General features: G+C 35.6%; 1 protein-coding gene across 7 annotated transcripts in view; it reads left to right on the top strand.

Moving 5' to 3' along the window:
- The window catches only part of DMD (dystrophin), a 1,078,552-nt gene that overhangs the window by 378,657 nt on the left and 671,995 nt on the right, over window positions 1-27,900 (top strand). For all 7 annotated transcript variants that reach the window (XM_088521823.1, XM_088521851.1, XM_088521829.1 and 4 more), the window contains exons 16-20: window positions 1,011-1,186; window positions 10,134-10,257; window positions 16,125-16,212; window positions 23,137-23,378; window positions 24,684-24,864. In XM_088521823.1, coding sequence (XP_088377949.1) covers window positions 1,011-1,186; window positions 10,134-10,257; window positions 16,125-16,212; window positions 23,137-23,378; window positions 24,684-24,864 — 811 coding nt within the window. The remainder of the gene's footprint in view (window positions 1-1,010; window positions 1,187-10,133; window positions 10,258-16,124; window positions 16,213-23,136; window positions 23,379-24,683; window positions 24,865-27,900) is intronic.

The raw sequence follows: 27,900 nt of genomic DNA, 5'->3' as shown, positions 1-27,900 counted from the left end.
TCCCTAGTCATCCTTCTATTTTCCATTTCACTACCCTAAACTATGAAATGGTCATTGGAGCTGTAACCAGAGCATTTTAACAAAAGAGCCGGCATCTGTTGGAACAAAAAGAATTATTAATGCATTAAGCCACTTAGAGAATAGATTCCCTTGTTTGCATGGGAACTTCATGATGTTGTACAAAAGCAAAGACATATATAGATGGTATGTGCTTGATTACAGTGTTTTGATGACACTGATGTATATTTTCACTTTATATTTCAAAACACATGAGCAGAAAATATTTATGATCATACCATTTTTTTACTGCTAAACTATCTTAAAAGTTCATTTTCATATTACTGGGCAAAGTATTCACACTAGATTGGTAGTGCTTACAGGGTTACATATTTAAGTATTAGTATCTTTTATGAACCCCTTTAATTTCTTTTACTATGAAATAATATTGACAGAAGTTTACTATCTGCTAGTGCATGTATTCTTCTTTGAGATATCCTGACAGGAAACTAACTGCTCTTTTACAAATGAGTTGGCATGAATTATATCCTGGTTTGAAAATTAGTATAAGCAGTAAAAATAACGATTGGTAATTTAGTGCCACAGGTTTTCTTTATCTCTCCTTGGGAAATAAATATTTAGAACAGAGACAGAATAACCTACAGAAATAGTAACATTTTATATATTTTCAATCATTTAATTCCCTCATGAAATTGACCTTTTCTTTGCCATTTATTTCTTTTCTTCAATCAGCATGATTTAGAGGGAGCCATAAATACATTCTACTTAGGATTCTTTCTGATTTTTATATTGAATTCTACAGATGTTTTATTCACATAGCATGACTCAGATAAAACAATTTGGTTTCAGTTCAATGTAGTGTTTTTTTTTTTTTGAAGGTCAGCCTATGATCAGACAGGAGCAGTTTCTCATTATTTTCTATTGCCACTCCAAACAGTCTTTACCAAAGTCTTTCAAGCAATGTGTGACCTCTGTTTTAATACCTCTCACAGATTTCACAGGCTGCCACTACCACTCAGACATCACTAACACAGACAACTGTGATGGAAACTGTAACTATGGTGACCACGAGAGAACAAATCCTGGTTAAACATGCGAAAGAGGAACTCCCACCACCTCCACCCCACAAAAAGAGGCAGCTCCTTGTGGATTCGGAAATTAGGAAGAGGTGAGAATCATTAAGAGATGGAGAAAGAGTGATGGTAGCGTTTGGACAAGAATGCAGAAACAGGCCTTTGGCTGCAATAGTTTGCTGTGTGCTTTTTTGAGATGAAAACTACGTTTATGTACCCTGTTAAGACACTAAATGGTTATTGCCTTTTTGGAGGTGCGGGGTGTGGGAGGTGAATTAAGGAGTTTTTTTAACGCCTCTTTTTTTTTTTTCTATAGAATGTCAAACTTTACATCAGTAACATTGTGCTCCTATTTTATTCAGTCAAAGTCCTTAGTTATGACCATGTAGGTCCCCACTTGACACTATTCTTGAAGTTTGAAGGACAACAAGTATTCCATCAGTTCTCAGCTTGAAAATTATTTTTCTACTAGCGAGAATGCTAGTGATGTGGATATTCCCTGGTTTCTAAAATTGAAGTTAAATTCTTTCTGGCTTGTGAGTCAGCAGGAAGAATAATGGTTCTGCAGAGGCAGAATTATTCTTTGGTCAAACATGTGGTAACATTATTTTCAGAGGTTTTCCATGTGTAACTCAAGTACAAGATAAAATGGATTATAAACCAAGGCAGAGCACTATGAGTCCAAAAAATAAAAGATTTCTCATCATTTCAGGTAGAACTGGTTAAAAAGATGAAATAATTTATGAATGTGGTACTAAGAAATTAGATTTGAGACACTCATTTTAATGTTCATTTTAGAAATGGCTTTTGATACTCAAACCTATGAAATTGTTGCAATTGTTGCAAGGCAACTGTTTCAAGAACTGAGAAGAATAAGAAATTGAATTCACTGTCTCATTTCTGCAGAAAATATCTTTGCTTAGTTCTGTGTGTTTTAAGTGATAACTATTAGATATTTTATAGTAAAATAACCTTTTTTTAACCTTTAACTACATTACAATGTACAGCAAAGTATATTATTAAGGGAGATGAGATCTGTTAATAGTAGGAGAAATCTAGGGACTGTTTTAATTGAAGTAGGTATGTCATTTAAAAACTAGCCACTTAGGGGCAGTTTTCTTTATACATATGCATCCAGTAGTGCAATTCACACTACCTATCTTTGACCTTTCTAAATGTTAGATTTCCAGTTTAGTCTCATTATTTGGAAATGTTTTATACATGGTGTAAAAAGAATGATGCATCCCCTTTCCTATCAGGTTGGATGCCGTTACAAGTGTTCACAGCTGTGCAGCAAGATGAATGATGGTTGTATTGTCAACAAGGCATTTCCATTCAGATATATATATATATATATATGGCATTTCTAGATGAACAGATAAAAAGAAACTATATCTCCTTCCTTTTTATAAAATCCCAGAGGATGTTCTGGAGTTGGGAAACCGGTGAATAAACAGCTTTAGATAAATAATGGACAAAGGAACTTCAGGGAATGAGTTTCAGCTTGCAGTGATAATAATTGTCATGACTAGTTTGAATAAAATATGCAGTCTTAACAGACAAACGTATTTGACATTATGCTGCTGTCTTCCTCCAACATAATGAATTTAACCTGAACATGAAGGAATGCAATGATGGGGGAAGAAAGCTAAAGTGTAAGAGCCTAGCTGAGATATCTGCATGTGTAGGTGTTTAGACATGTTCTTCATCAATGTTTTTTTCTGGGGAGGATGTCATGGCTGTATTCCCCTACAGCCAAGTCAAGTTATTTTTTGGGTCTGTTGCCAACTGCAAGATCTTTCATTTTTGTGTGTGTATAATTACTTGGTCCTAGGCTCAAGGGAGAAGCAAAACCACAGTATTGCATAGCTTTTAATTTTTGAACTGATCTGGAATATGGATGTTCCCGATCTACCTCCTCCTATATCGTTCCTTACTGTGTGTATTTAAAATACTGTTCAAAGTACTGTTTGTGTTCAAAATTGAACTCTTGTAGGCTAAGAATTGCTGATTCTACAACGTTGAGTTTCTGTTTGATTCAAGGTAGCTCTGGGCATCGAATGCCTGCTGGGGGTTTCTGAATGTGCACAGCCACATCGTGCTGGTGCTGACCATCCTCTGGAGTTGCACTATGTGTGGGGAGGGTTGTTTATGTCTTGGGAAGGATGTGATGAGTTGGGGATTGACACTTTTCTTGTGAGTAGGAAGAATGATGCTTCAAAGTTTTCTCAGCTTTTTGCCTCTGTTCTTCTCACGTTTTAGTCAGCTTTGTTGCTGTAAAAGAGCCTGCCTAACCTAAATGCATCATCCTCAACTGCCACATGTTTTGGAAGTCTTATGATCAGATTTCCTTTCCTGTGTTCTGAGTGTTTCAGCAAGAGCAGAGCATGTGTTAAATATGGGCTGCACCTGCAGTGTGAATTGCTGGTTCCTCAGTCTCAAGGAGGGATAACGACTAGTTTGGTTCCACTGTGAATGCCACATTAGTGGACTGTGTAAACCTGTACTCTTCTGCTGCTTAGCTGAGGGGAGACGAAGGATGACTAGGATAGAAACATCAAGCTTTCCATGATGCTTTCTATTTCTACATTTTCAAGTGTTCTGGAAGGATTAGAACTGTATGAATCTCATTTGTATTGATGAAATTGAGGACAAGCAATTTGACCCAGTAGACAGTTGACCGAGGAATTGAATTCACTTTTTCATGGTTCCTATTCCCAACTCTCTCTGCTATGGCATAAGGACAACCTTTTTTTTCTCTCCTCCTAAAGCTGCTTGCTACCATAAATGGTAGATAGCAGATAAAAGAAGCAGATGACTTAACTCCTAAAAATCCACAGATTTAGTGCTTAAAAACTTCAGAATGATTCAGATATGTGCTAAGTTCTGTTGCTGGTCAGAGGAAAGTTAGCACATTTTCCCAAAGAAACTCATTTCCAGCTGAGAAGGAAAAAATGTTAGAGCTGTATAATAAAAGTCATAGGAATGTATATTAGACTTTAGGAGTTGATAAAAATGTAATGTAAGTAAGTGAAGTTTTAGAAGTAAACATAATGTAAATGGTGTCATTTTCTTTCCATGCTATTTACATATTCTAGAAGAAAACGTAGGTCAGGTGTATAGCATAGAAAAATCTGAAATTTATTCTATTCCCAGGAGGTTTTAAAATAGCAAACAAGCTGGAGCAGTTTAGCATTTAATGTATATGTATATTTATTGTGAATGTTCTTGATAATATAACGTGCAAGACACTTTTCTTTACCAATTAGTAAATAATCTTGTCCACAATTGCTAATGTTTCCAAGCAAAGATTATTTGTCATAACATTGTTATAGATAAACCATTAAACTTGAGATCTGAAATAGATTTTTACCCTTTGAAAAGAAAGGCATTTTAAAACAGGGTGGTTGCTCCATCTAGTGTTTTGTATTTAGTGTTAACATACCTGAATATTTTTTTTTAAATGAACTAGATTTCATTGTTTTGAAAGTTACTGTATTTGGAGTTTTAATGCATCATTACTTAGCAAAGTTTGGAATATTCTTGTTTAGATAAACATATTAAAGGAAAAATTATGTTTTTTTTTTTTTAGCTGTTGTTTCAGGTAGGTCCCTGCTGCACAGAGAATTATGTTAAGAATGAAATACTGTTAAGCACTTTAACAGCAGCTCAGTGGCTTGCTTGACCTTCATCCACTTTTTGAAATGTAGCTTTTGCACTTTTCTTGTTTTACATAATGGTACTTAGCAAAGCTAAAATGAAGAGGGTAACGTCTTCGTAATTTTCCTGGTGGTCATTGCTTCCAGTGTTGTTTCTGTGTCTCTTGCACCAGAGAAAATGAAGGTGATTGAGCACATAATAAGATAATTTTCTGTTATTTACAGGAGGAATAATTTATAAATGTTTTTATCTACAGCACAGGAGTAGGTACAGATATAATATCGAGTTCTGTAAAAATGTCACTTTGTAACTTTTTTGTGCCTATTGTTTTTTTAACCCTTTATCCTGTTTGTGGAGCAGAAAATGCCATACTGACAAATCCACTGTGAAGGAGCCTGTTTCATCCCATTAGGTTTTGAAGTTACCACTGTATCATACGGACAAGAGCAGTTGGCATTTACAGGGAGGCACGATGCCTCGAGTAAACAGTTTTGCCCCTCTAGCCACTGGACATTGGCTGAAGGCCAAAGATGTAAATAAATTTATCCTGCCACAGCCTCCAGCTTTTCATTTGTCTCATCCATCAGTGATTTTTCTCAGGTGTGAGAAAGGCAATGAAACTGTAAATTTCTGCCAGGTACTCTGTGCTTCAGGCTGGCATCACTGGTTGAACTGTGGAAGGTATGGCTTATTGCAGGAGTGGCACCATGGCTAAAGAGGGCAAGAGGTTGTACTATGGGACTAGAAAATACTTCCTCAGAGAGATTTACTCCAGAGCCTGATTTAATGTTTTCTTTAATGCCTTCTGTACGTGATATGGAAATATGCTAATAATATTGTTGAGAAGGCTAAATTGAATTGCATCATGAAGGTGTGAGAGGTCCAAGCTAGCATTTATTAGGAGCTAGGAAGATAAAAATGTTATTCGGACAAATATGCTCTTACATTAGGAGATAGGCACAAGTATATGTATCAACTAAGACTAAACAATGTATCAACTAAGACTAAACAGCTGCAATTACAGTGGAGGAGGTCAACAATCCAGAGTAGTTCTTTAGGCATGTTTCTAGTTAACTCGGAGCTAGGTTAAAGACCACTGCTGATCAGCGAGGTATGCACCAACTCACTAGTGTCATTCTTGGATCTGAGTTGCATCATTCCCTGCTGGCTCAGTACCTGGGCAAAAGATTTTATGTCTGCCCAAGGTACAAAGCATCGACATGTCCATTGTGGAGGTAAGAGGAAAAAAAAAAAAAAGTGTGAAAGAAATGGATAGGCAGATTCTATCCGTTGAAAAAAAATGTCATTCTGAAACCACTTTCTAGCAGTAGTAGCACAGGAGCAATTTTAAGATGAAATTTAATCAGTTTAGAAGAAAGGTAAACCTCATTAGTCACATGGCAGCATGATATTGCGTGACTTGTGTTCCCATGTGAGCCTGCACAACATTTGAGCTATAGGTGTAACTCTGTGAGAAATCAGTGCATGCATGTGACTAGAGAAATTTTCTCTGTGTAATAGTGTGTATAAAGAACAGACAAAACCTATGAGTTTCAATTTATCAATGTTCTTTGCTAGGTGATGCTGGTTGTTAAGCCCCATACTATATCCTTTATAAGATATATAGCATTGGTGGAGGGTTTGGAGGAGATCAGTCTTTTTATTACTTAAAAAAAAAGTATATTTTTATTTTGAAATATAAATAAACTAATGGTTGATGTCATTTGCTAGATTCCAAAAGGCATTGGATTAGGCAAGGACTTGGAGTTAAGACCTGAATATCAGATATTTGGGCCAGAGTTCCATGCAGAGAAACATAATAATAATAATAATAATAATAATAATAATAATAATAATAAAGTAGTTATGAAACGCCTTAAAGTTGAGGTTTATCCTATGTTTAATTCAGAAGAAGGGAAAGCTAGAACAAGGAGACATTTTCAAAGTCTTCTGTACATTTAATTATTTCAGCAAGAGAATAATGAAAGGATCTGTGGTTTAATATGGTAAAGAAAATGAGTTGCTGCAGTCACCTGGTGGGGTTGCACACATGCATGCAACGTGGGGTTCACTGCATGCAGCTTTCAGTGGTATGGATAAAAAAAATCAGTTTTTTTCAAACATGCTCTGGACTAAAAAGAGACCATATTTCAATTCATCTGAAATGTGTTGACATATACACAGAGGGCAGGGAGAGCTGTAAAATATTTCTGTTGTAAAGAATAGCCAAAATAAAGGCTAATTTGAAAACTAAACCATGCGTGCCCCATAAAGAATTTTAGAGGCAGTAAATTCTCTGCTGCGGATTGAATTTTTAGGTAGACAGCAAACTAACATACATTTTAAAGTGAGGTGATTAGTTAGAGAGATTGCCTGAAGTGATTTGGTTTTAGTGTCTTCCATGGATTTATTTTTAACAAATTCTACACGCACTCAACTTTATTGGGCCAGAAAGGTAATATTTCACTATTTTTTATGTCAAAACTATTGTTGTACTTACAAGATTTAACAACTGCATTGATCCTTTGCTGTCAATCTAGAGTTAACATAGTTTGTAATTGAAACTATTCTCAGAAGTCAAATGTCTAACAATCATAACATAACGATCAAACGTGGTATTCTACCTGCATTTCCTGCTCTTACACAAGCTAAACTTGAGAGATAATCTTTTTTTTTTCCTAAAGCAATAGAAAAAAGTTCAATGTCTGTTACGTTGTTAAGCGTATTTATGCTGTGCAAAAAGCTCCCCTGAATCAATGCTCAGCTCTCTTAGTCCTTCTCCCCTTCCTCTTTATTTAACCCTTTTTGGGACGGGAGGCTTTGTTTGTCTTTATCTCCAGAAGAAACCGCTGCTGACAGAGCAATGTGGCCTGTGACTAGCTCCATCAAGACCCTGCATGCTGTGGCCAATTCTTACCAACATCTGATAAATCTCTGGGCCATGTGATGTGTGATCCTTCTGTGTACTGTCTAGACTCTCCTGAATTCCCCCATTCCTCTTCTACGTAACACATTCGGGGTTGATGAGGCAGGAAAAAAATGGCTTTGACCAGGGGCAGAGGCTAAGTCTTAGTCTTTTTGTCTAAAAAATAATCACTGGTAAACATTTTGCTTTGCTATTTTCCTTACTAAAGCACGTTCATCGAAGATTGTTCTTTAGAGAGCTTGCCTTGATGGCCCTGCTTAACCGCAACTGCAGAAAGGGGCAGATAACAGAAGCAATAAAGTTTTATCTGCTGTCCAGGGAATTTAATACTGAAGGACTGGTAAACATGTCTTCGTTGTTATCATTTATGTGATGTTCTGTGTTCTACATTTCACAGCCAGCAGTCTAAGGCAGCTCTTCTGCCACAGTAACCAGCAATGGCTATAGAGCTCGCTTTGACTATGGTTTTAAATGAGGTGAAAGAAGTGACCTTTGCTTGGTACATTATTTGCATGTTTTTCCTATCCAGTTCCTGACCGCGGTGGGAGCTAGAACTGGAGAGCACGGTGACAATACCCTCTGGGCTGCTGGGGGCTGGCCTGCTCATTTTTGGGGGATTGATTTGTACACTGCTGACTGAGAAAATCAGGGATGACAGGGTGGCAATTCCTTGTAGTTGGATGCCCAGAGACCACCATCTAAGTTCTGTCTCAACACTTAATACAAGTCCTACTACTGTTCATTTTGCTTCTGTTGTTGATAAGCCTTGAACCAGATGCTTGAGTAAAACAGAAGGAAGCACAGCACTAATACTGTTTTTTGGGGGGTTGTTTTTTGTTTCCTTTTTTGCAAAAAAAAGTGTACAGTGGGTGTTCGAGGCTTCTTTGTATCTCAGTAGTCCTCAAGTGACATACCAGGCAGTTGCCCTAACTTAACTGAGAGGAACTCTGTCTTATCTCTGTAAAACCATCCAGCACTGATCTTTTGTACATAGGGCAGAAGTGTTGGTGTGTGCCATAGGTATTTAACATTGGCTGAACATAGAGAATTTATCTACAGATGCATGTTAAGAAGAACTGTGGAATTGTTAGCTTTTGTAATGTAAACCAGGCATTTAGTTTTGAAATTGTTTCCCATTTTAAGCTATGTTAAACAGTCCTGAGTCATAGTTGAGAGAGAGAGAGAAAAAAAAAAAAAAAAAAAGTGGTGGAGGGGAAAAGCTTTGATAACTTTGATTTTCCTCTGCAGAAATTGGGGGGATTGAATATGTGGAGAGTGCTTGGCAATTTGTTGAACAGATAGCCTTCCAGGTTTCTGTGGGAATACTGGCTTTCATAGTTTCGCTGTCTCCTACTCTTAAAATTTCATGAGAGCACATATTAAACGTAAAGCTGCTCTACGCTGAACAAATGATAACATTCTATTTCAAGAATAACAATTGATGAAATGTTGTGCAAGCTAAGAGGTAATGCTCAGGTGGGAAACTCTTGACAGCAGTACTGTTCAATTTGCTGCATTAGAATTTGCTACCAGGGTGGAGATCCTCTGAACAGCATGAAAATTCTCTTTTTGTTTTGTTTTCTGCGGCTGCGTTCTTGATTATTTATAAAATTAAATTTCTGTACATTCCGTTCCTTCTTAATCATATCTTTTTTTCCTCTTCTAATAAATGTGCAGGTAGTGTTACTAGAATTGTTTATATTCACATTGCGTCTAAGAGAGGATGATTTAAATGTAGGCTATTGGGCTGAGATTAAGAAAGTATGTGATTATTCTTTCTCCTATTTTCGCTATTTACTACTCAGTCTTTCACACCTTGTCGTTAAATGGAGTCACAAATTGCAGTCAATGGTAAGGCAGTTGATGAAAGATTCCAGGCTTTATTAAAAATGACTGTACATTAAAAACTACTTAAAAATGTGTATGCACAGAATTGAGCATCTTAATTTTCCATTTCTAAACTTTTAGCTGTAAGAAAGTTATAACCTATTGCTCATTATTAATGCAAATTTCCTGTGTGAATATCTTTCATGATGTCATTGCTAGAAGCTAGCACAGAAACCATACAGTTATGAAGGTTGTATTTAGTGAGTCACCTAGGCCTAGTAACTTCAGCTGAGCAGGCTGGACTTGTGTTACACTTTCTTTAGCTGATAGAGTCACTTTTTGCATATCTCCTAAATCATCAACTTACAAAAGTAGAATCCTGGTTGTGAAAATTGTTTTATCTGTTCAGTTGTCTATCAGTGTCTTAAAAAAAAAAAAAACAGTATTTGGAGGTTCTCAAGTTTACAGTGAATAGGTGAAATATGGACCATTTAAAGCCCTTCTTCAGAGAGAGAAATTGTGGCTTATGTGCTTGTTTAAACAATTGGTTCAACATTTTTACTGTCAGTGTTATTTTCAGAAATACTTTGTGGAAATGAAATATCTTATCACACTTCTCTCTGTCTTAGGTTTGACTCGGATACAACAGAGCTCCATAGTTGGATGACCCGCTCAGAAGCTGTACTTCAGAGCCCCGAGTTTGCAATATATCGAAAAGAAGGAAATCTCTCAGATCTCAGAGAAAGAGTCAATGTAGGAAAAAGTACTAATATATATGTTTGTCAGTTTGTATTAACTTGTCAAAGTGCTTTCAAAGTCCAAGTTTAGAAGAGTTCAAATGTAGACTGACAAGCATTGATCAACCATATACAAGAGAAATTTGGAAGTGTTTACTATTTTTGTAAATTTCAGATTTTAACACTGCAAATGCTTCACATTGTTTCTGAACATAGAGAACATATTTACTAATGTGTACATTTAATTAAGGTACTCTAGATTCATGAAAATCATTGGTAAAGGTGAATCAAATTCTATTAATTATTTCTCACATGCACCACACTTCTACCTTAATGGCTTAATTTGCATAAATTGAAGTATATGAAAAATGTCATCTTTTAGTGTTCAAGAACATCTGTGTAATTTATTTTCACAGTGCTGTAAAACATATCTGAAAATCATCAATCTCCTCATCATGTTTTTAAAAATCTGCTGTTGTACAATACCAGAGCCAAAAGTCCTTCTTTCCACGTTTTGGGAAATGAGTGATTCTGCACTGTATAAGAAGTAGCTTAGTGTGTTTGTGTACATTTTTCATCAACTTTGAAGTTATACTTCAGAACCAAACTACTGTATTTTTTTCCACATTTAATTTTTGTTGATAGTTGCAAAATACTTGCCTTTTCTGAGTAAGAGAAGGCAAACTTTGTTGTATAGCAACTTATTGTACTTTTAGAATCTCAGGAAACATATTGAATTTAGCTCATGGCCCTTCATGTTATGTAAGTATTTGTATATCATATATGTATGTCATATATATTTAAACAGAACTATTAAATATATGGAGAAGATTTGGTAGGTTCCAATGTTTACCTGCTAAGATAATGGGAGTCATTTTATACAGCACTGGAGGTAGGTGAACCACAGATTTCCTCTGGTCCCAGTGGGAGTCCCCAGTAACTCATGTCTTGTGTTGATGCTGAGGCAAAGCCCTTGGGATGAGAGGCTTCTAGCTACCACATTTGTTCAGATCTCATTTAGGTTACTGAAAACATACGTAATGTTGGAGGAGGAAGTAAGGAGAAATGTAGTTATGGACTATCATTTACTTTTCTCCTTAAGTACCATCTGTATTAGTATAGCACAAAACACCTGTGCCTGATTGATGTCTGACATCCAACCAAATTTGTTTTTTCCTTTTTTTTTTTTTCTACCAGGATAGTTGCTAATCCCCATACTATATTCCTAATTACCTTATTTTCTGCAGATTTGTTTTATTTGTTTATTAATTTATTGAGGATCGTTTACTAGTTGGATTAATTTTTCCTGTAGTGGCAGCTTGCTCCTGGTCATCAGTTTTCTGGGTTGAGGGTCACTTCCATGTGATATAATGGAAATACATCTGTTGCACGATGAGGGGGACGGAGACTTCAGAAGAGACAGCCAGAAGAAAAGCTCTTTTGCCATCGTTGATGATTCATCAGGTTCAAAAGCCTACTCCTGTCCCAGCTCAGAGGAGGCCTGTGGGAGATGGAGCCAAGAGCAGGCTGTATGAAATGTTCGCTAAAGCAGCTGCTCTTGAGCTACTGGCAGGAAATTTAGCTTTTGACAGATGCACTGTACAGATTGAATATATTAGATATGCACAGAAAATCCATCCCTACATCTGGGGGGAGGCAACAGTATTTGTAGCCCTCTGCAACCTCAAGATGAAGGCCTTGCCTGGCCAAAGAGAGTAGGCACCATAGGTATAAAAGTTGCATGTGGGACAGCCATATTACTCCATATTGCTTCAATGAAGGTATCCAAGTAATTATGCCATAAACATAGCTGCATCACACTGTTAACATTTTTCACTTGGTATGTTTATTTTACTTAAAACAGACCCACCAATGACTTGGGCTGTTTTTGTGTCCTTTAAGCCGTAATGACCTTCACGAAGCTTTGTTATCGTATGTCCAAATATATGAAAGTTCAGGTGGAAAAAATTAAAACTTACTAGTCATAAAACCCTTTTTAATAAGAAGTCAGTTTTGAGACTATGCATTTGTAAGCTCAAAACCACCTTAAAAGGAGATATGGTAGCTAAGAAGCATCTGGAAATTCAATATCAAAGGGAAAAATATAAGAACCCAATTTAAGGAAAAATGTTAAATATCCCAGACAATTAAATGTGTTCTCTTGACATTCTCAAATGCCCATTTCTCCTTTGTTTGTTTTCTTTTAGTGACCTTTTCCAGACATGCCTTGTTGGGCCAGGATGTTTGAAAGCCAAATTACTATTAAAGTCAGTGATGATAATGCTGCCATCTCCTGCCCACAGGGGTAATTGATCAGGCTCACAAGAGGTTAGGGAATTCTCCTACTCTACATCCTTCCACGGAGCTCACAAAGTAGGATTTTGATTTAACATGAATAGCATCTGAATGCCTTAGAACATCACTGTGTCTAGGTTATTAAGTCATTTAATGCCAAATAAAATCTTAGGGTCAAATAAAACTCTGAGAATGTTGTGAAATTAGCCCATTAATGTTCAGCTGGCATTTAGCAAAAGAAGAATTTTTAGTATCATTGAATCAAATATAATAATGTACAGTTAAATCCAGGTCATTATATATTTTTATTGCCAGTTACAAAATAGTTTTCAAAGAGAATTAATCTCCAACTGAAATGAACTCTATAAATGTATCCTTTTAGTTATATTTTTTCTTTGTTTTTATAAAAAGCATTAAAAGGGAAAATTAGGTTTTATTATTTTAATTTAATTAGATTTTAAGTTTCATGTTTTCAGCAACCTTTCATCAGAAGAGTATTACAATTGCAGTGTACACTAAATTTACAAATGTCACAGTCCTCCCCTCAAATTTATTCCAGCTTTTCTTATGTCATGAATGAACCTAAATCTGAAGTACTGTCCCAGTAAAGGAAGTGAATGAAGCAGAGCTGAGGAGATAAATGAGAGGTATTCACAGGACTCCTCCTCCATTCATTTCTAGCCACGTTACATTTGCTTATGGAAGTTCTTGCTCTAAGGAGCTTAGAAATCTAAGACAAAATTTGTGGGTTCAGCAAACTACTGAAGGGAGGACAGTAAAACAGTGGAAGTAGGCAAGGTGAATTTTCTCCTTCCTCCCCAAATAACGTAATTTGTCCCCAAATTTCTTTTTGCATGAGGAAAAAGAGGACAGTCTTACTGTCCTTTTTGGCTTAGTCTTTGGCTAGCAGTATGTTTTTTATGTAATCATAGGTCTTCCTGTAACCATTGCCTGAATGCTAGTGCTCACTTTTCATAGTGTATCCTAATTACACAAAAACAATGGACAGAAGTTCAGTGTATTTTGCTTTTTTTTTAATATTTAAGTGCTTCACATATAGTGCTCTTACTTCTATCAGGACTTTGAAACATTATTTTTTTTCTGGAGATACAGAAATTTCTCCACATTTTCGTGGACAAATGGTATATTACTGGACATAGAAGGGTTCAGTGCCACAGGCGTCAATGTCATGTCATTTTTATATTTCAACAAAGTTATTTCTGTATATTTCATTTTTTAATGATTCCTTTGTGTTCACTACTGCCACACTCATGATAATTACACATCTGGTGCTACAGACGGAGTAAGATTATTTTCAGTATATTTTAGTGTTTTTATGATTCCTTTGCGTTTTCTATAGTTAGACTTTTGCTAATTATACCTGGCATTATAGACAGAGAAGGATTAATTAAGATTCCCTAACTAATTTGAAATTCTGCAGGGGCTTAGTAAAAGAGATCTTTTTGAATTTTGGAAAAATACTTAAATTGTGCAGTGGAATAGTAGAATGTTAGAAGATTTTGACCTACAATACCTAAAAAAATGAATGATACATTAATTTTAAATCAGTAGGATTCAACTTTGCAAAGTTTCCTTGAGAGTTTAGGAATATAATAAATGGAATCCTTGTAAAATGTAAAATATTCCTTCTTCTCTATATGCTCTTTTTTAAAAATGTGTTATTTATACAAATTTATATTGCCAAGTTTTAGGGAGCTTTGACTTATTGCTAGAAGGACTGGCCTTTAACCTTTTCCATATGCATGAATGGATGGCATCTATAAGTAGGCTGTGGACATATGCAAAGTTAACTGGAAATGCCTATTTAAACTTCCAAATTTCTCCTCACCGCTCAAAAAAAACAGGGGCATTGTCCATGTTCTTCTTGTGTATGAGCCTTTCTATAAATTCATTCTTCTTTCCCCAGTTTTATCTTCCATATTCAAAAATTTAATGCTTAGGCAAAATAAGGAAAGTTCTCCATTTTTCCCTATTAAGACCCTAGAGTTATTTTCCTAGGAAATTATTATAATTTTGCATGTTCCCTGTATAGAAATGAGTCCAATTTTAAACAAGTAAAGAAGATTCACAATTTCAGTATTTGGCATAACTGATATTTCACAGAATTTTTATTGTTTAAACAATATGCCATTCTAACTACAAAGCACAGAAATTTGTTAAAATGAAGACATTACACTTAAAAAGTAATTTTAAGTGATTTTTTTATATTTTCTTCTATATACTATTAAGTATATTTTTTATATTTTTTGTATTTATATTTTCTTCTTCCCAGATATACCAGTGTGTTCTAAAATTAGTATTATCAAATTTAAGTGACTAAATGCATTCTTAGACACCTACTTAAGTGAGCTTTCTGTTTGGCTTCTTTTTCAACCTTTTCACCTTAAGACACAAGTCACATCAAGTACATGTGAGTTGGCTGTAGAAATAAAGAAGGTGATCAGCAAGTCTGGGGTGGTCAGCCACACTAAGAAGCCCTAGCCAGGCTTAGTGTTGTCTTCCCATACACATCATGTAGGATTTGCCATGGCATATTTTTTTGTACACGAGTATGTGCCATGATAAACTGAGGTACTCTTGAGTTATGGGGAGTACACACTGGGCAGGGTATCTGGGAGGTATGCAGCCTTCCATTTCTTGGTGTCTAATTGAGTATGGCTATATTCTGTTTTTCCTGAACTAAACAAGAAATTCTGGGCAACTGAATGACATCTAAACAATTCAGTAGGTAAAATCAGTGGTGTGACTTGAGAATGTGAATTACAAGACAACATAGAAGGACTGTCAGGTCTAAAATATATTTGCTTTCCATGCGTATTCTTACTAACCCAGATGAAATTAGGAACTCCTACTATATCCTGCAGCTTTACCAGTTACCTTTGGTTGACTGCATGGCTGGATGGGGATGGGAGATTATTCACTTTAGAAAGGTGAATGGGAGCATTAAGGCCAATACATAACTGTAAGCCTGGGTTAATTCTGGAGCTGTCACTCCTATTTGGTGCCTTACATATGGATGTCTATTTTATATGTTAATATATAAGTTAGATATTTTATGCTGTAATACACATTTTATATTTTTTTCCCAAAAAGACAGTAAAATAAGCAATCCAATGGTATATGGGCACACTGCTGCAGTATGCTATGAAACCCTGTGATTTGCTTAATATTTTTGATTTTAACCAATACAAATAGGAATAGAGGGTGTATGCATAAGAAATGAGCAAATCTATTCCCTCACAGCTAAATGCTATTGAATATATATAATTTTGAAATATTGGGCTTTGAATAGCTCTTCATTTGTATGTTTTATTTGTGTGTAAAATACCAACATGTGACATTTGTCAAATCTGTTGTGCTTTTATTCTCAATTTATGTATTTGACTTTTATGACTGATTTTTTTCCTAACATTCTGTCCAGTGTTGTGTGATTGTCAAATCGGGAGGCTAGCAGGGCAATGAAACAGGTTAAATGATCTCAAGAAGTCAGAAGACATCCCTGAGATTAATTGTTTTCTTCTTCAAAATCCCTCTGTTGAAATACTCACCTTTCCTGTCATGCTGCAGGCCATCCAGCGAGAAAAGCCTGAGAAGTACAGAAAACTGCAAGATGCCAGCAGATCAGCTGAGGCCCTGGTGGAACAGATGGTGAATGGTAATTACATGGGAGTTGATTTAGATAAGCTTCTTAGGGATTTGATAAACACACAAGTTCATATTTATTGCAAGAATTATATTAGCAAATACTGTGTAAATGGAACAGCATAGCAACATTGCCGTATATTTCTTTATTATTTCTGAATGTTAAAGCTTTTAATTAAAAAAGAGAAGAAATCTTATAACTTCAGTGCCATGAAGAAAAATGTGTGTAAAATGTGTTCACAGTAATGAACTGTATATTAGCAATCTGTTCTGCATACAGACTTAAGTTGTAATCTTATTTTCTGACTATGCTAAGCTTTGGAAGGTATATTAGCTTTTCTGAGTTATTTCAGAGAATGCTTTGAAGGCAGTACTCTGGACAATTTTTAAAAGTGTTTTCTGACCTTTGTTATAATATACAATGTATATTTTGTAATATACATAATGATGGAATATTTTGTATTATAGATAAATATAAACATTTTCTGGGTTTTGGAAGAGCTTTTTGGAATTTGGCTTTTCAAATATAATAAATGTCAAATATTATGCAAACTTTAAAAAAATTAATTGTAAGTTTCCATTTTTATCATTGATTTTTCCATTCCAAATTTTAATATTTTATCATATCAAGTTTTTGAACTTCTGGATGCTTTTAAAGAAAAAAAGAAAACTCAGCAATAGATGGAAGTAAAATTGTATGTTGTATCATTATTCTTTATATTAAAGAATGTCTAGTTTTTCAATAAAATATTAAACATAGGCCAACTTCTGTCATATTGAGTTGTATACCAAAAAACAAAGGTTAAATTCATTGATCTTCAGAATATTTATTTTTAAGTTGTTATAATAAAGAACCAAGAATTTTAATGCTAATGATGGAATGCTTAGGCTTTCAGATACTAATTAATCTAGCTAAACAAATTTGATGAAAACCATAGAGTATCTTGCTTATGTTTAAACATTTTGCAGTTGGCCACCCTGGCATTCATTCAGTGGGTATTTAGTTACCATCACATTCCTTTAATAACTATTACAAGGGGTTCTCTTACCAGACTCACTGAATAGTCTGAAAGGAGTTGGTTTGTGCTTTCTGTGAAATCATTTAGGCAGCATTTTCCATGATTGAACACATACAAAATATCTGTAACTTTTTTTTGTCATAGTTTCTGCCTGGCAGTATTGGTTGTATAGGAGTATTTAATATGGTATTTCACAGTTGTGTGCTGGCATGTCAAGGTGCTTTTTGGGGTCCGAGGTCTGTGTAGGGCCATTTAATGATGTCCCGCCCTTCCTTGGGCCAGATGCAGACCTGCATCTTCAGAATTGCAACTTCGGTTTTATTAGTTTAAATTAGTATTTTCAAATGACCAGCTTCCATTTTAGTTGTAGAACACCCTAGCACAGTATATTGCTTTTCCTGTGCCTCATTACCTGCTGTGTCCAGTATCAAGTAGATTAACATTTCCTTCCTCAGTAGGAAGGATTGGTTTTAGCTCAGGGTTCCTTTTTTTTTTCTTCCCTTTTTTTTTCTTCCTCTCTCTCTCCTTCAGTCCAGGGATGTGTGCTTACAGATGTTGTGATCTTGTGGCTGGAAGAGTTGTGTATAGTTTTTTGTTTTGTTTTGTTTTGTTTTTTAAGAAAGCAAGTGTCTCAGTTGGGAGATGGCCACAGGGTAGGCTAGTTAAATCAACATAACTAAACCTATTTCCTGAAAACTGCTGTGAACTCCAGATACCTGTGATGTATAAGGGCAACCTTGGTCTCAAGAATATTCTAGCAGGGTTGACAGGCTGGAGAAGGTTAGATGTCTGTAGGAATTAAATCTCCTTTGGTGTGTATGTGATTGTTTTAGGGAATAAACAGCTCACTGGGAAGGAAAATGACTCCTCCAGCCTTTAAGCCTGAAATGTTTTTGTGGCTTACAGGTCCTCCACGGTCTCAAAGGCCATCTGAAGAGAGTATATTAAATGGTTAAAAGATGCAAAAATCACCGTGAGGTGAAAGTAGTACCCAGTAGAATTTAATAAGTAACATCAGTTGAGGTAAACTGTAAGATGATTTTAAGAAAATATTGTATCTTGCTAGGTGTTTATTGAATTACACTTAGTGTGTAGAAGTTGTTCAACCTTTTAAGTACAAGGAGTTCCCTTTTATTCTGGTCTTATGCAATTACAAATAGTGAGAATAAGTCTGGTTGTTGAACTAAAAGACATATAAACAAGTAGCTCAACATTAATCCTACGTCTCAAACTATAATGAACAGCAGCCTTACATTTTCCACAGTAACTCAGATAAGCAGTTTTAGTGTCTATAGAGCTTGTTGAAAGTTGTTTGGGATATGCAGCCTTCGTCTCTTGGTTACTTTTGTTGATATCTGAATTTTCTCATCTCACTAGAAATGAAAGGAAAGAGTACAGCACAGGAAAGTTTGTTTACTGAACCTCTAAAATAAAGTTCAACCAAGCAGACTAACTAAACGTAAATACCTTCCTCTTCCAGTGCTAGAACTCTCTTTCACAGAGTGGGAAGGAACAAGACTTAAAGTGCATTTTTCTGTCTGTGAGATTTTTTCTATCTGTGTTTAACATGTAGTGGAGGGAAGATGTATAAAGCTATCTTCAATGAAAGACCTTTTAAACTTTTTGCAATCAGAATTTACATGTGATATTTGCTTTAGGGAAACTCTTCAGTGAAATAATTGATCATTGCCATGCCTGTATAGTATAATCTGTAGTTAAAAGACTGCAGTATGCATCCTCTTTGCCTATAAACAAAAATTTGAGTGTAAGAGATGAAAAATGCAAGAGATGAAGAGATCTGATACATAGAAGAGAGATGTTCTGAGAAATGGTGAATTTCATTACTAGATCATTTGAATTTATTTTCTTTTATTTTTACTGTGATGGGAGGGGAAAAAATGAAAAATAGGATTCAAATCGTACAGAAAATGGGGAAGTTTATATAAGATCACTTTTTGTGTTCTTTAGCACAGAGGAAAAATCTGCAGTAGTGTGCTTCTAAAGGACTGTATTCTTACATAAATGCTTTCAGCCACTGTCAGCAAAAGGATTCTGCTCTAGAAAGAACTGTGACCCTAGACATGGTTGCTATTCTTATATTCATAAGCATGTATCTGTTGGGATAGTGCTGTAGGAAGAAGGTTTCCCATTGCAGGGGAAGCCATCGCTTCTTTTGGTGGATAACTTTTTACCAAACACCATCTTTGGCATGGGCTTTGCTCTCCCTCTCCTTGCTCATGCTTTTAAAGAAGCTTACAAAGTCTGCCATCATACACAAAGAAAACTTGCATCTCCTCTTTTCCATTTTTTAAACTAAAATAGAAACAAATCTGCTTATGAAGCAGTGAAGTGGTTCAGGAGTTTGAATGGACATTTGATTAGTATAACGGTTTAGGAAAAAATAAATAGTGCATCAAAATGGGTACCCCAAGACGTTTGATAGGAAACACTAAAGTAAATAATAGAAAAGATTTTTTTATGATAAAACACTAACAAGTGCCACTGTTCTAAGGAGGAAATTTATTATCTTATTTCATTGTGAGTTACCATTTCACATATGATTATGAGTCAAAAGCTATAAAAATACAGATACTATTAGTTTATTCTATCATAGATCCATAGTAAATTATAAATGCACTTAATAAGGTATACTTCATATTAAGTGGCAATTCCAAAGTACTTGCATGTAAGGTGCTGTGCAATTAAAAATATTCAAACACAATTTGTTATGTGCGATACACAGGTAATAAAATTAATGGATGCACTTCAGGTAATGATTTGTTTCCTCGGGGTACAATATATTTATTCACTGATTATATCAGGAGCTTTTAGAATATTAAACATGAAAAGATTGTGAGCCATTATTCATAAAATAATAATGTTTTACCAGAGAATAGGTTTTACAGTGTTCCTTCACTTGATTGTCAACATTCCGTATATCTCCCTGCTGTGAGTGAAACAGAATAATAGGATTGATGTTAATGTCATGATTGAAAAATGTTGGTTGATATAACTGTTAAAGATAATAAAGGAATCAATACATGCTTTGAAATCAAGTTTCAAATTTTAGATTTTCACCTATTTAATTTTACTTTCATTGCATCAACTGTCCAAATAGCTATTAATTTGTCATTTTGAGAAAGAAAGAGGACTAACTCTTCAAAATACATCAAATGTGAAGATGTGGACAAGTTCTAGTTCTGGATTAAAGTTTGAATCAATTGATATACCAATTTGAATTGTATTGTGTAGATACATTACTTAAGTGAAAGCCAGAAAAACAAGAATTTAGTTTCTAGTGGCCATGAGGTGAGAGGTGTAAAGTCGTGTGGAGGTGCTCGTCTGCAATGGCTGCGCAGCTCTGCACCATTCCAGTTCTGTGCTTCCTACTTAAGCTAGGTGAGCAGCAAAAGCATCTCTTTGTTGGTCTCTGGGCTTCTGAAATCACATGTAGACTCAAAGTTTGGGTACAACTTTTTTAAAAATCACATATTTAAATGTTACATTAAGGGAGGGAAGAGGACTAAATGGAAGAAAAGAGGATCTGAAGAGTCTAAATTTTGATCTGAAGCAAAATGCTCTCTGAATCCTTGAAAAAAAGTGTTACAGAGAAAAGTATTACAATTTAAGGGAAATCCATGACTGCATCCTTCCCTGGTAATCATAATCTCATCTAAGAGTACTTTGAAGACTGTGACAGTGTAGACGGGAGGAAGGGAAGAATGAGTGAAAATGGTCTTTTAATCTCTTCTGCAAACTCCTAGGATCTTCCAGTGCACAGAGGTAGTGATGAATGCAACATCAAGGATATCTGCTCTCTTTTATGAGTATACAGTGTTTTTATAACCAGAGTCACAACTGGAAAGAAGCAATTGCTGAAATGCAGCATAATTAACAGCTGCTCTCCCATACATGTGTTTATTATTGCTGTTGGTGATATTTATTATCTGAGTGGTCAACTTTGATTATTTTTATTCAGACATACTGTGCCATTCAGCTTTATGGTGCCTTTTCACATATCACTCTCTTTTAAATAGACATTAAACATTAAGAAAATGTTTTTTTCTTAAAAAAAAAAGCGTTAAGAAATGCTTTTTTTTGCATACCACATCGGCTGATTAGAGAGAAAAAAAAGAGAAGAAAAAAGATAAGACCACCGATGGATTTTACTATTTAAGATGTGCCAAAATACTATTTACCTCCTTATGCTTTATAAGCTTCATTTTATGCCTTTGATCAGCCATTAAACTATGCCATCCAGTTTATGCAGTGTAGTGTGTACATGTAGCTTCTGCAACCGCAGCAATTGCCACTACACCTCAGTCGTGCTGGGCCTCCTATCTTTCTACATTTTTGCTTGTACTCTGTGCAATCGTGTACAATTTGCTTGGCTACAGCAGCATCCCAGAAGCAGAACATGTCCAGAGAGCTGCTATCAGGTACTGCACAGCCTGCTTCCAAGCGGGCTGTTTCCAAGGGATGCTGAATGCAACAGCCCTGAGCTGAATCCGCACTGGCATTTGCCAGGGAGCAGTGAAGCTCCACAGCAGACAGTGTGTGATCCCAGCCGAGTGCTTAGCATGATTTACCAAAGAGCATGCATTAGAGTAACTCCCTGGAAAATTTAATATAAACTCAGATCACTTTAGCATTTAGCTACAGTTAGGATACCATTTTCCAACTTCTACCCTCAACAATTGCAGATGAACTTTCCTATTTTTGTGTGTCCAGTAAAGAAATTTTGGAGTAGATTGAGAGTATGGGATGCAAGCATAATATAAACCATATCACAGGCATGCCAAAAATCACATATATAGGTCTGAAGTTTTTTGTCTTATTTGTGTCTAAACTTGGTTTTAGGAAATACTCCCCAAAAATAAACCCTGAATTTGATGATTTTTATAATAATGTAGCTTTTTTAACTGCTCTATTACTATATACATAGTCCTATTGCTATATGTATCATTATAAGTCATGCCAGTAAAGAGAGGTTGGGATTATATATAAACTTGCCCTGAAAAATAAAATAGATACTTTTGATAATATTGTTTTTAACTTGACCTGAGTGCTAAATTTCTGAGAAATTACAAATGATGTAAGACCTCTCAGTTCATCCTTGATCTGCATTGCCTTCTTCTCTTCACACAGTATACAGAGCTCTTTTGGCTCTAATTAATTCCAAAAAATCTTCTTGTCTGTAATAACTAAGGTCACTTTTCCCTCATGAACCTTAATTTAATAATGAGCAGTAAATGGAAATAGGCAATGTACATTAGTAAAAACAACCCCTGGCTGAAAATAGCCAGATTGTCCTAGGCTTTTTTAACTCCTGAGCTTGGCTGAATGTCTCCTGGTGGCCACTGTCAGACACACAGGACTGGCCTACGTGGAAATCTGATCTGAGCGGTATGGTCATGCTTCAGTGTATATGATTATTTCCTAAAATAGCATGTAACCCAAAACTTAAGAGTTGAATTGTTAAAAAACACCAAAATAGCTGAGGAATCTAGTTTACATTCATTCGAAATTAGTCTTTTGTATCTAGATCACCTAAAACTCTTTAAACCCCAACACTCCTAATTGTTGTGTTCACTATCCAACCATTAGGCATTCTTAATTCTTATAGCAATTTTAGTTATATATTGTATCTCCACTTTCTGCTTATTCCCATTCTGTTACTTGAATGCACTTTATAATTCATTCCCAGAGCAACCAAAATTCCCTGAGAGAAACTTAAAGTACTTTTGAAATGCTTGCTCCACTAATATACAACAATACAACATCTATGTTTTCAGGGCTGTTATTTAATGATAAATCATTACCTGAGTTTATAAGTTCTCAGATACAGAAATTGAATTGTGATTTTTTTTTCTTTGTGACTTAGTTGTCTTTGACAACTTTTCTTCTTTTCTTTTTAGAGGGCCTTAATGCTGATAATATCAGACAAGCCTCAGAACAACTGAAGAGTCGCTGGATTGAGTTCTGTCAGTTGCTGAGTGAAAGACTGGCATGGCTGGAGTACCAAAATAGCATCATTGACTTCTACTCCCAGCTGCAGCAACTGGAGCAGACTGCAGTTACTGCAGAAAACTGGCTGAAAGCACAACCCACACCAATAACAGATCCTGCTACAGTAAAAACACGATTGGAAAAGTGCAAGGTTAGAGAATTTTTAAGTTTTTTTGTTATATTGAGCCTCATCTGTGTCCCAACACTTGGCTGGATCATGGCAAAAGATTTGAATATAAAAGTAGAAAATGATCTTCTTACCTTTCCAAGACAAATATTGGCAATATATATTCCAGGAAAGGAAACAATGATGTTCAATAAAAAGAGGCAATGGAACATCATATGTGAATATTTAAAAGTGAGCCCCAAATGTGAAGTTACTTCAAGATATTTAGATGCCTAATGTTAGGGAACTTGGCACCTACACAACTATTTTCTTCTTCAAGGCTTTACTTCTTTGGTTCTTCATTAAGAAACTGTTGCTTATCACCTTCAGTTGCATGCTGCACAACCGTAAAAGCTTGTCTCCTTTACTGTAGACAGCTCTGAGAGAATCATGTCATGACAGTCACTCTTCTGCTTTTATCTTGCCTTTGATCACATGAAGGTTTTTGAAGGGAGCATAAATACAATACTGTTTTAGAAATCTGCTTAACCTCTGAGGAGGGGCATAAATGTTGAGTGCCTACACTCGCCCACAAGCTAATATTGTTTGACATTAATCTGATATGTGATTGGAGATGTAGTAACAAACTATAAACTGTATGACACACTTACAGAAGTTTGTCACAAAATCCCTGGTTCCAGATACTCTCAAACTGTGAACAATGTTTGAAAACCAAATTTAGACCTGCTCATACCTTTTTTTTTTCTTTTTTGTTTTGTTTTTGTTTTGTTTTCTGTTTTCATTAATTCCCAAACTGCCTTTGTTCTTGCAGGAGTTATCCATTTTCTTGTAAACAGTTTCTCTTAGGGCCACTCTTACCCATTTTCACTTTTCTTTTTACTTAATATTTGCAAGTGCCTCAGTGAGTACAGGATCTCCAGAAGGGATAATAGCACAGCCTACAACATATTTCTGTGAGGCTGCAAATATCACTGTGCATCTCTACTTCTTTATCACTTCATGCTATTAATGTAAATGTTATGTAAGAAAGAGAGATGGGTTCAGGATAAATTCTGTGTACTTTCTTTGAGCATTGCAGTGCTTAAATGGTAATCACATATGAAAGTTACTTCAAAAATTGTAAGAGCATTATACTGAGAGTAGAAATACTGGTTTGTGAAAAGAAAAAAAAAAAGATTAAAAATGCTGCTGGGATTTGCTTTCAGTTTTACTCCTGTAGTTGGAAGTAAAACAAATTTTATGAGTATTGAAACACTAGTGACTTCATGGCAAAAAAAGATCATTTGTAGGATGTCTTTATTTTGATTATTTTTTTATTTGAATGTACAGGATGAAATCATCCGCTTATCAACACTTCAGCCTCAAATTGAACGGCTAAAGGCTCAAAGTCAAGCACTGAAAGAAAGAGAACAAGGGCCAGTGTTTCTGGATGCTGACCTTGCAGCTTTCATCAGCCATTTCAAACAAATACTTGCTGACATGCATGCTAGAGAAAAGCAGCTACAGACCAGTAAGTATTCATGGCAAGAAGTTAATTTACCTGAGTAACACAAAAAGTGTATCTTTTCCTTCTTTCCTGCTTTTGTATTTAATTTTATCATGCAAAACAAATAGTGCAGTTTTGATAGTCTTTTTTTCAACAAATTAATCTTTCAGAAATGTTCAGTATAATGTTTGTAGTATAATAAATAATATGAAAGCAAGGGAATATAAATTATTTGCAAACAAAATTTACACTCAGCATTGTCCTAGCATCAAGTCTTCCCTTGACAGCATGTATATGGTCAGATTTAATGATATTTCTCAGCAACACGAGACAGTCATAGTTTATTTGGATTATAAAACAGAGCTGTCTCTATCTCTGTCAGTAGAGAGAAAAGAGTTTAATTGCAGCAATGAATCTGCTGTAGACTTGTCTAGAATTGGAACTGAACTTCATAAGCTTGTTAAAAGTAGTGTCTGCTTTGGGCTATCTAGTTTTTCATTATGTGCTGAGCTGTTTCCCTGATGCATGGATTATATGTCTGCTAGTTATGGCATTATTTACTATAATTTGTTATAAAATGCATTTTTCAAAAGGGAGAAAATGCTGTACCAAAACTTGACTTTATTTCTGATTAAAGATATATAGTATCTTGTAATTATTGTATTCTTTCTGTATTTGATTATGAAATTAACACTAAAGTGTCAGATAAAAACACAGAACTGTCTTGAAAGAAATTGTTTTTCCCTTTAAACCAGTGATATCTGTATGACTGTACTGTTTTGAAATTGGACATAGTTCTAGCTCCTTCTAGTGGATCTTTATAGTGTTCTTACTGAGTTCTTTAATGGAGCAGTTTGGAATGATTCCATTTTAAAAGATTTTTTTCAACTATACTGCATTTTTATTGTTCTACTGTAGTTATTCTACACATACACACACGCACAAAAGCTGACCTGTAGAAAATGAATGAAAAGGAGTAAAAAATTTATTTATGATTCTAAACCATCTTTATATTCTGCCGAAAAGAAAATACTGTAAATTCCAGCTTCTTAATGTTTTCTTCTATAACTGATTTTGTGTAAAAGTACTTTGTTTGCCTCATCTGATTTTTCTATAGCAAAACCTTGTGAACTAAACTGTCGGCTCGTGCTTTAAGACAAGCGATGTTCATAACCTGGATTTTAACTCCACAAACCAGAGGCTTTGGTTGGAGAGCTCTTGGCTGCTGCCCTTCATTCCCACTCCTGTGCTGCAGGATGCATGTCCAGTCTGCCGTCCAACCCCATAGATTAGGTGTCTTGTGGAGGCAGCATTGGATGGGTGGGGATAAGCATCCTAAATATGTGGAGAGCAGAAAGCAGCATTTTAGGTAGCCGCAGTACCATTCCACTACGGTCACTGGTCCATTTACACCTGGGAAGTGGCTAGGCCATGAGCCCTGCCCATGCTACGTGGCCAGGAAAAGTGAGTCCGTCCAGTTAGTCTTATTTTCAGCAGCCGCTTTGCATCTCAAGAGCTTCAGCTCAAGTGGGTGATCTGTCAGGATGAGACTGTTTTATTCCATACAGCACATAACTGTAGTGATATTTTGTGTGAGAATATTATATCAGTTCTATTTTATTTATCTTCAAAACGTTATACTGGGTTTTATCCAGAATGCTAATTTCCAGTTAAAATAATGCTTTGCATAGGAACAGACATGCTTGGGATACTACATTAGGTATAATCCTCTTTCAGGAAGGATTTTGAGAATCAGGAAATGTAAAAAGCAGAAGCTGAGGCTCAGAATATATAAGCTATGTTTGAACTTGTCTGTGACTACTTTTCTTTGGTTTAAACTAGAGAAAATGACATATCCCTTGTCTTTATTCTAGTTTCTATTCTGGTCCAGTTTGTCTTCACGGGGATTTTTTTTCCCCCATATAGATTTCCTCTAGTTCTAGAAGATTGCCTTCTTTCTTTCCTTTTTTTTTTTTTTTAATATTTATGAGTGCATACCAGTTTCTTTATGCTGTCCAGTGGATTTCATAAAAAAAAAAAAAATAGATGAAGTCAGTTTTTCTCAAACATTTTCCCCAATCACTTGACTAGCATTTCTTTTTATGAATCCTTTAAAATCCTCTCTGCATGGACTTTTCACTATTTTGCTTATGAAAGAAATACCATCTAATAAATTATGAGGAAAAGAACCCCATTTTCATGCCTCACAGAGTGTTGATATATCTATAGTTAATTGTTCTTTTTGAAGAAGATTTAGCTGTCATTCTGGCTCCCTCTTCCCAAACTCAGCGTCATTTCTTTGGTGCTGGGATATAGAAAAAAGAGAGGTCAGACAGCACTTCAGCTATTCAGTAGCATACACAAGGGAGTGTCATTGACAATTATGGGAATAATTTGAATATGAATAATGTGATTTCCCAAGGTAGTTCTTAGCACTGTAATTGCCTTGCTGAAGGATGAGAGGTCGAACTTTGTATCTACTTGTTTTGAAATTAGCTGCTGCTATGTCAGAGATTTCTCAAGAGCAGTCTGGTCAGCCTCCCATCCCCTCTCATCAGCAGGGTCAGGTATATACTCCCTAGTTCAGGCTACATCGCAGGTAAATGCCAATTCCTTCCGAAATGTACGTGGCTCTATGACTGCTCTGAGCTCTATGAAGGTTTTCCCATTGTTCAGTCTGGTTGCAGTGAACCTCTCTCCAGCTCGATAGTCTTGAGCACGAAGCCTTCTTACGTTCTCAGCTTGGCCTGACTCTTCTCAAAGGTGCTTGGAAGGGCAGGGAGATCTATAGAAAATAACTGAAGAAAGTAAAAACTAGCTTTTGTGGCTGGTGAATTAAAAATACAAGGTGGAAGTGGCAAATGTCAAGTTATATTGATAGATGTTTTTCTCTGCTTAGCAAATTGAGTATTCGTCAAAGGAAAAATCCTTTCATATTTTGATTCTACGTTCGCAGGATCAGTAATACCCAAAGGAGAAGTTGTTATCCTTATTATTCATGATGAACCATTCATCTGCATTCAAATGATGTTTTCCTCTTTTTTCAAGAAAGTGCTATAG

The sequence above is a fragment of the Tinamus guttatus genome, unplaced genomic scaffold (assembly GCF_059628265.1).
Source record: "Tinamus guttatus ecotype Peru unplaced genomic scaffold, ASM5962826v1 Tinamus_guttatus_pri_ptg000008l, whole genome shotgun sequence".
Taxonomy (NCBI): Eukaryota; Metazoa; Chordata; class Aves; order Tinamiformes; family Tinamidae; genus Tinamus; species Tinamus guttatus.
Note: the sequence above shows the minus strand (reverse complement) of the source record. Positions and strands in the feature narration are given on the sequence as shown.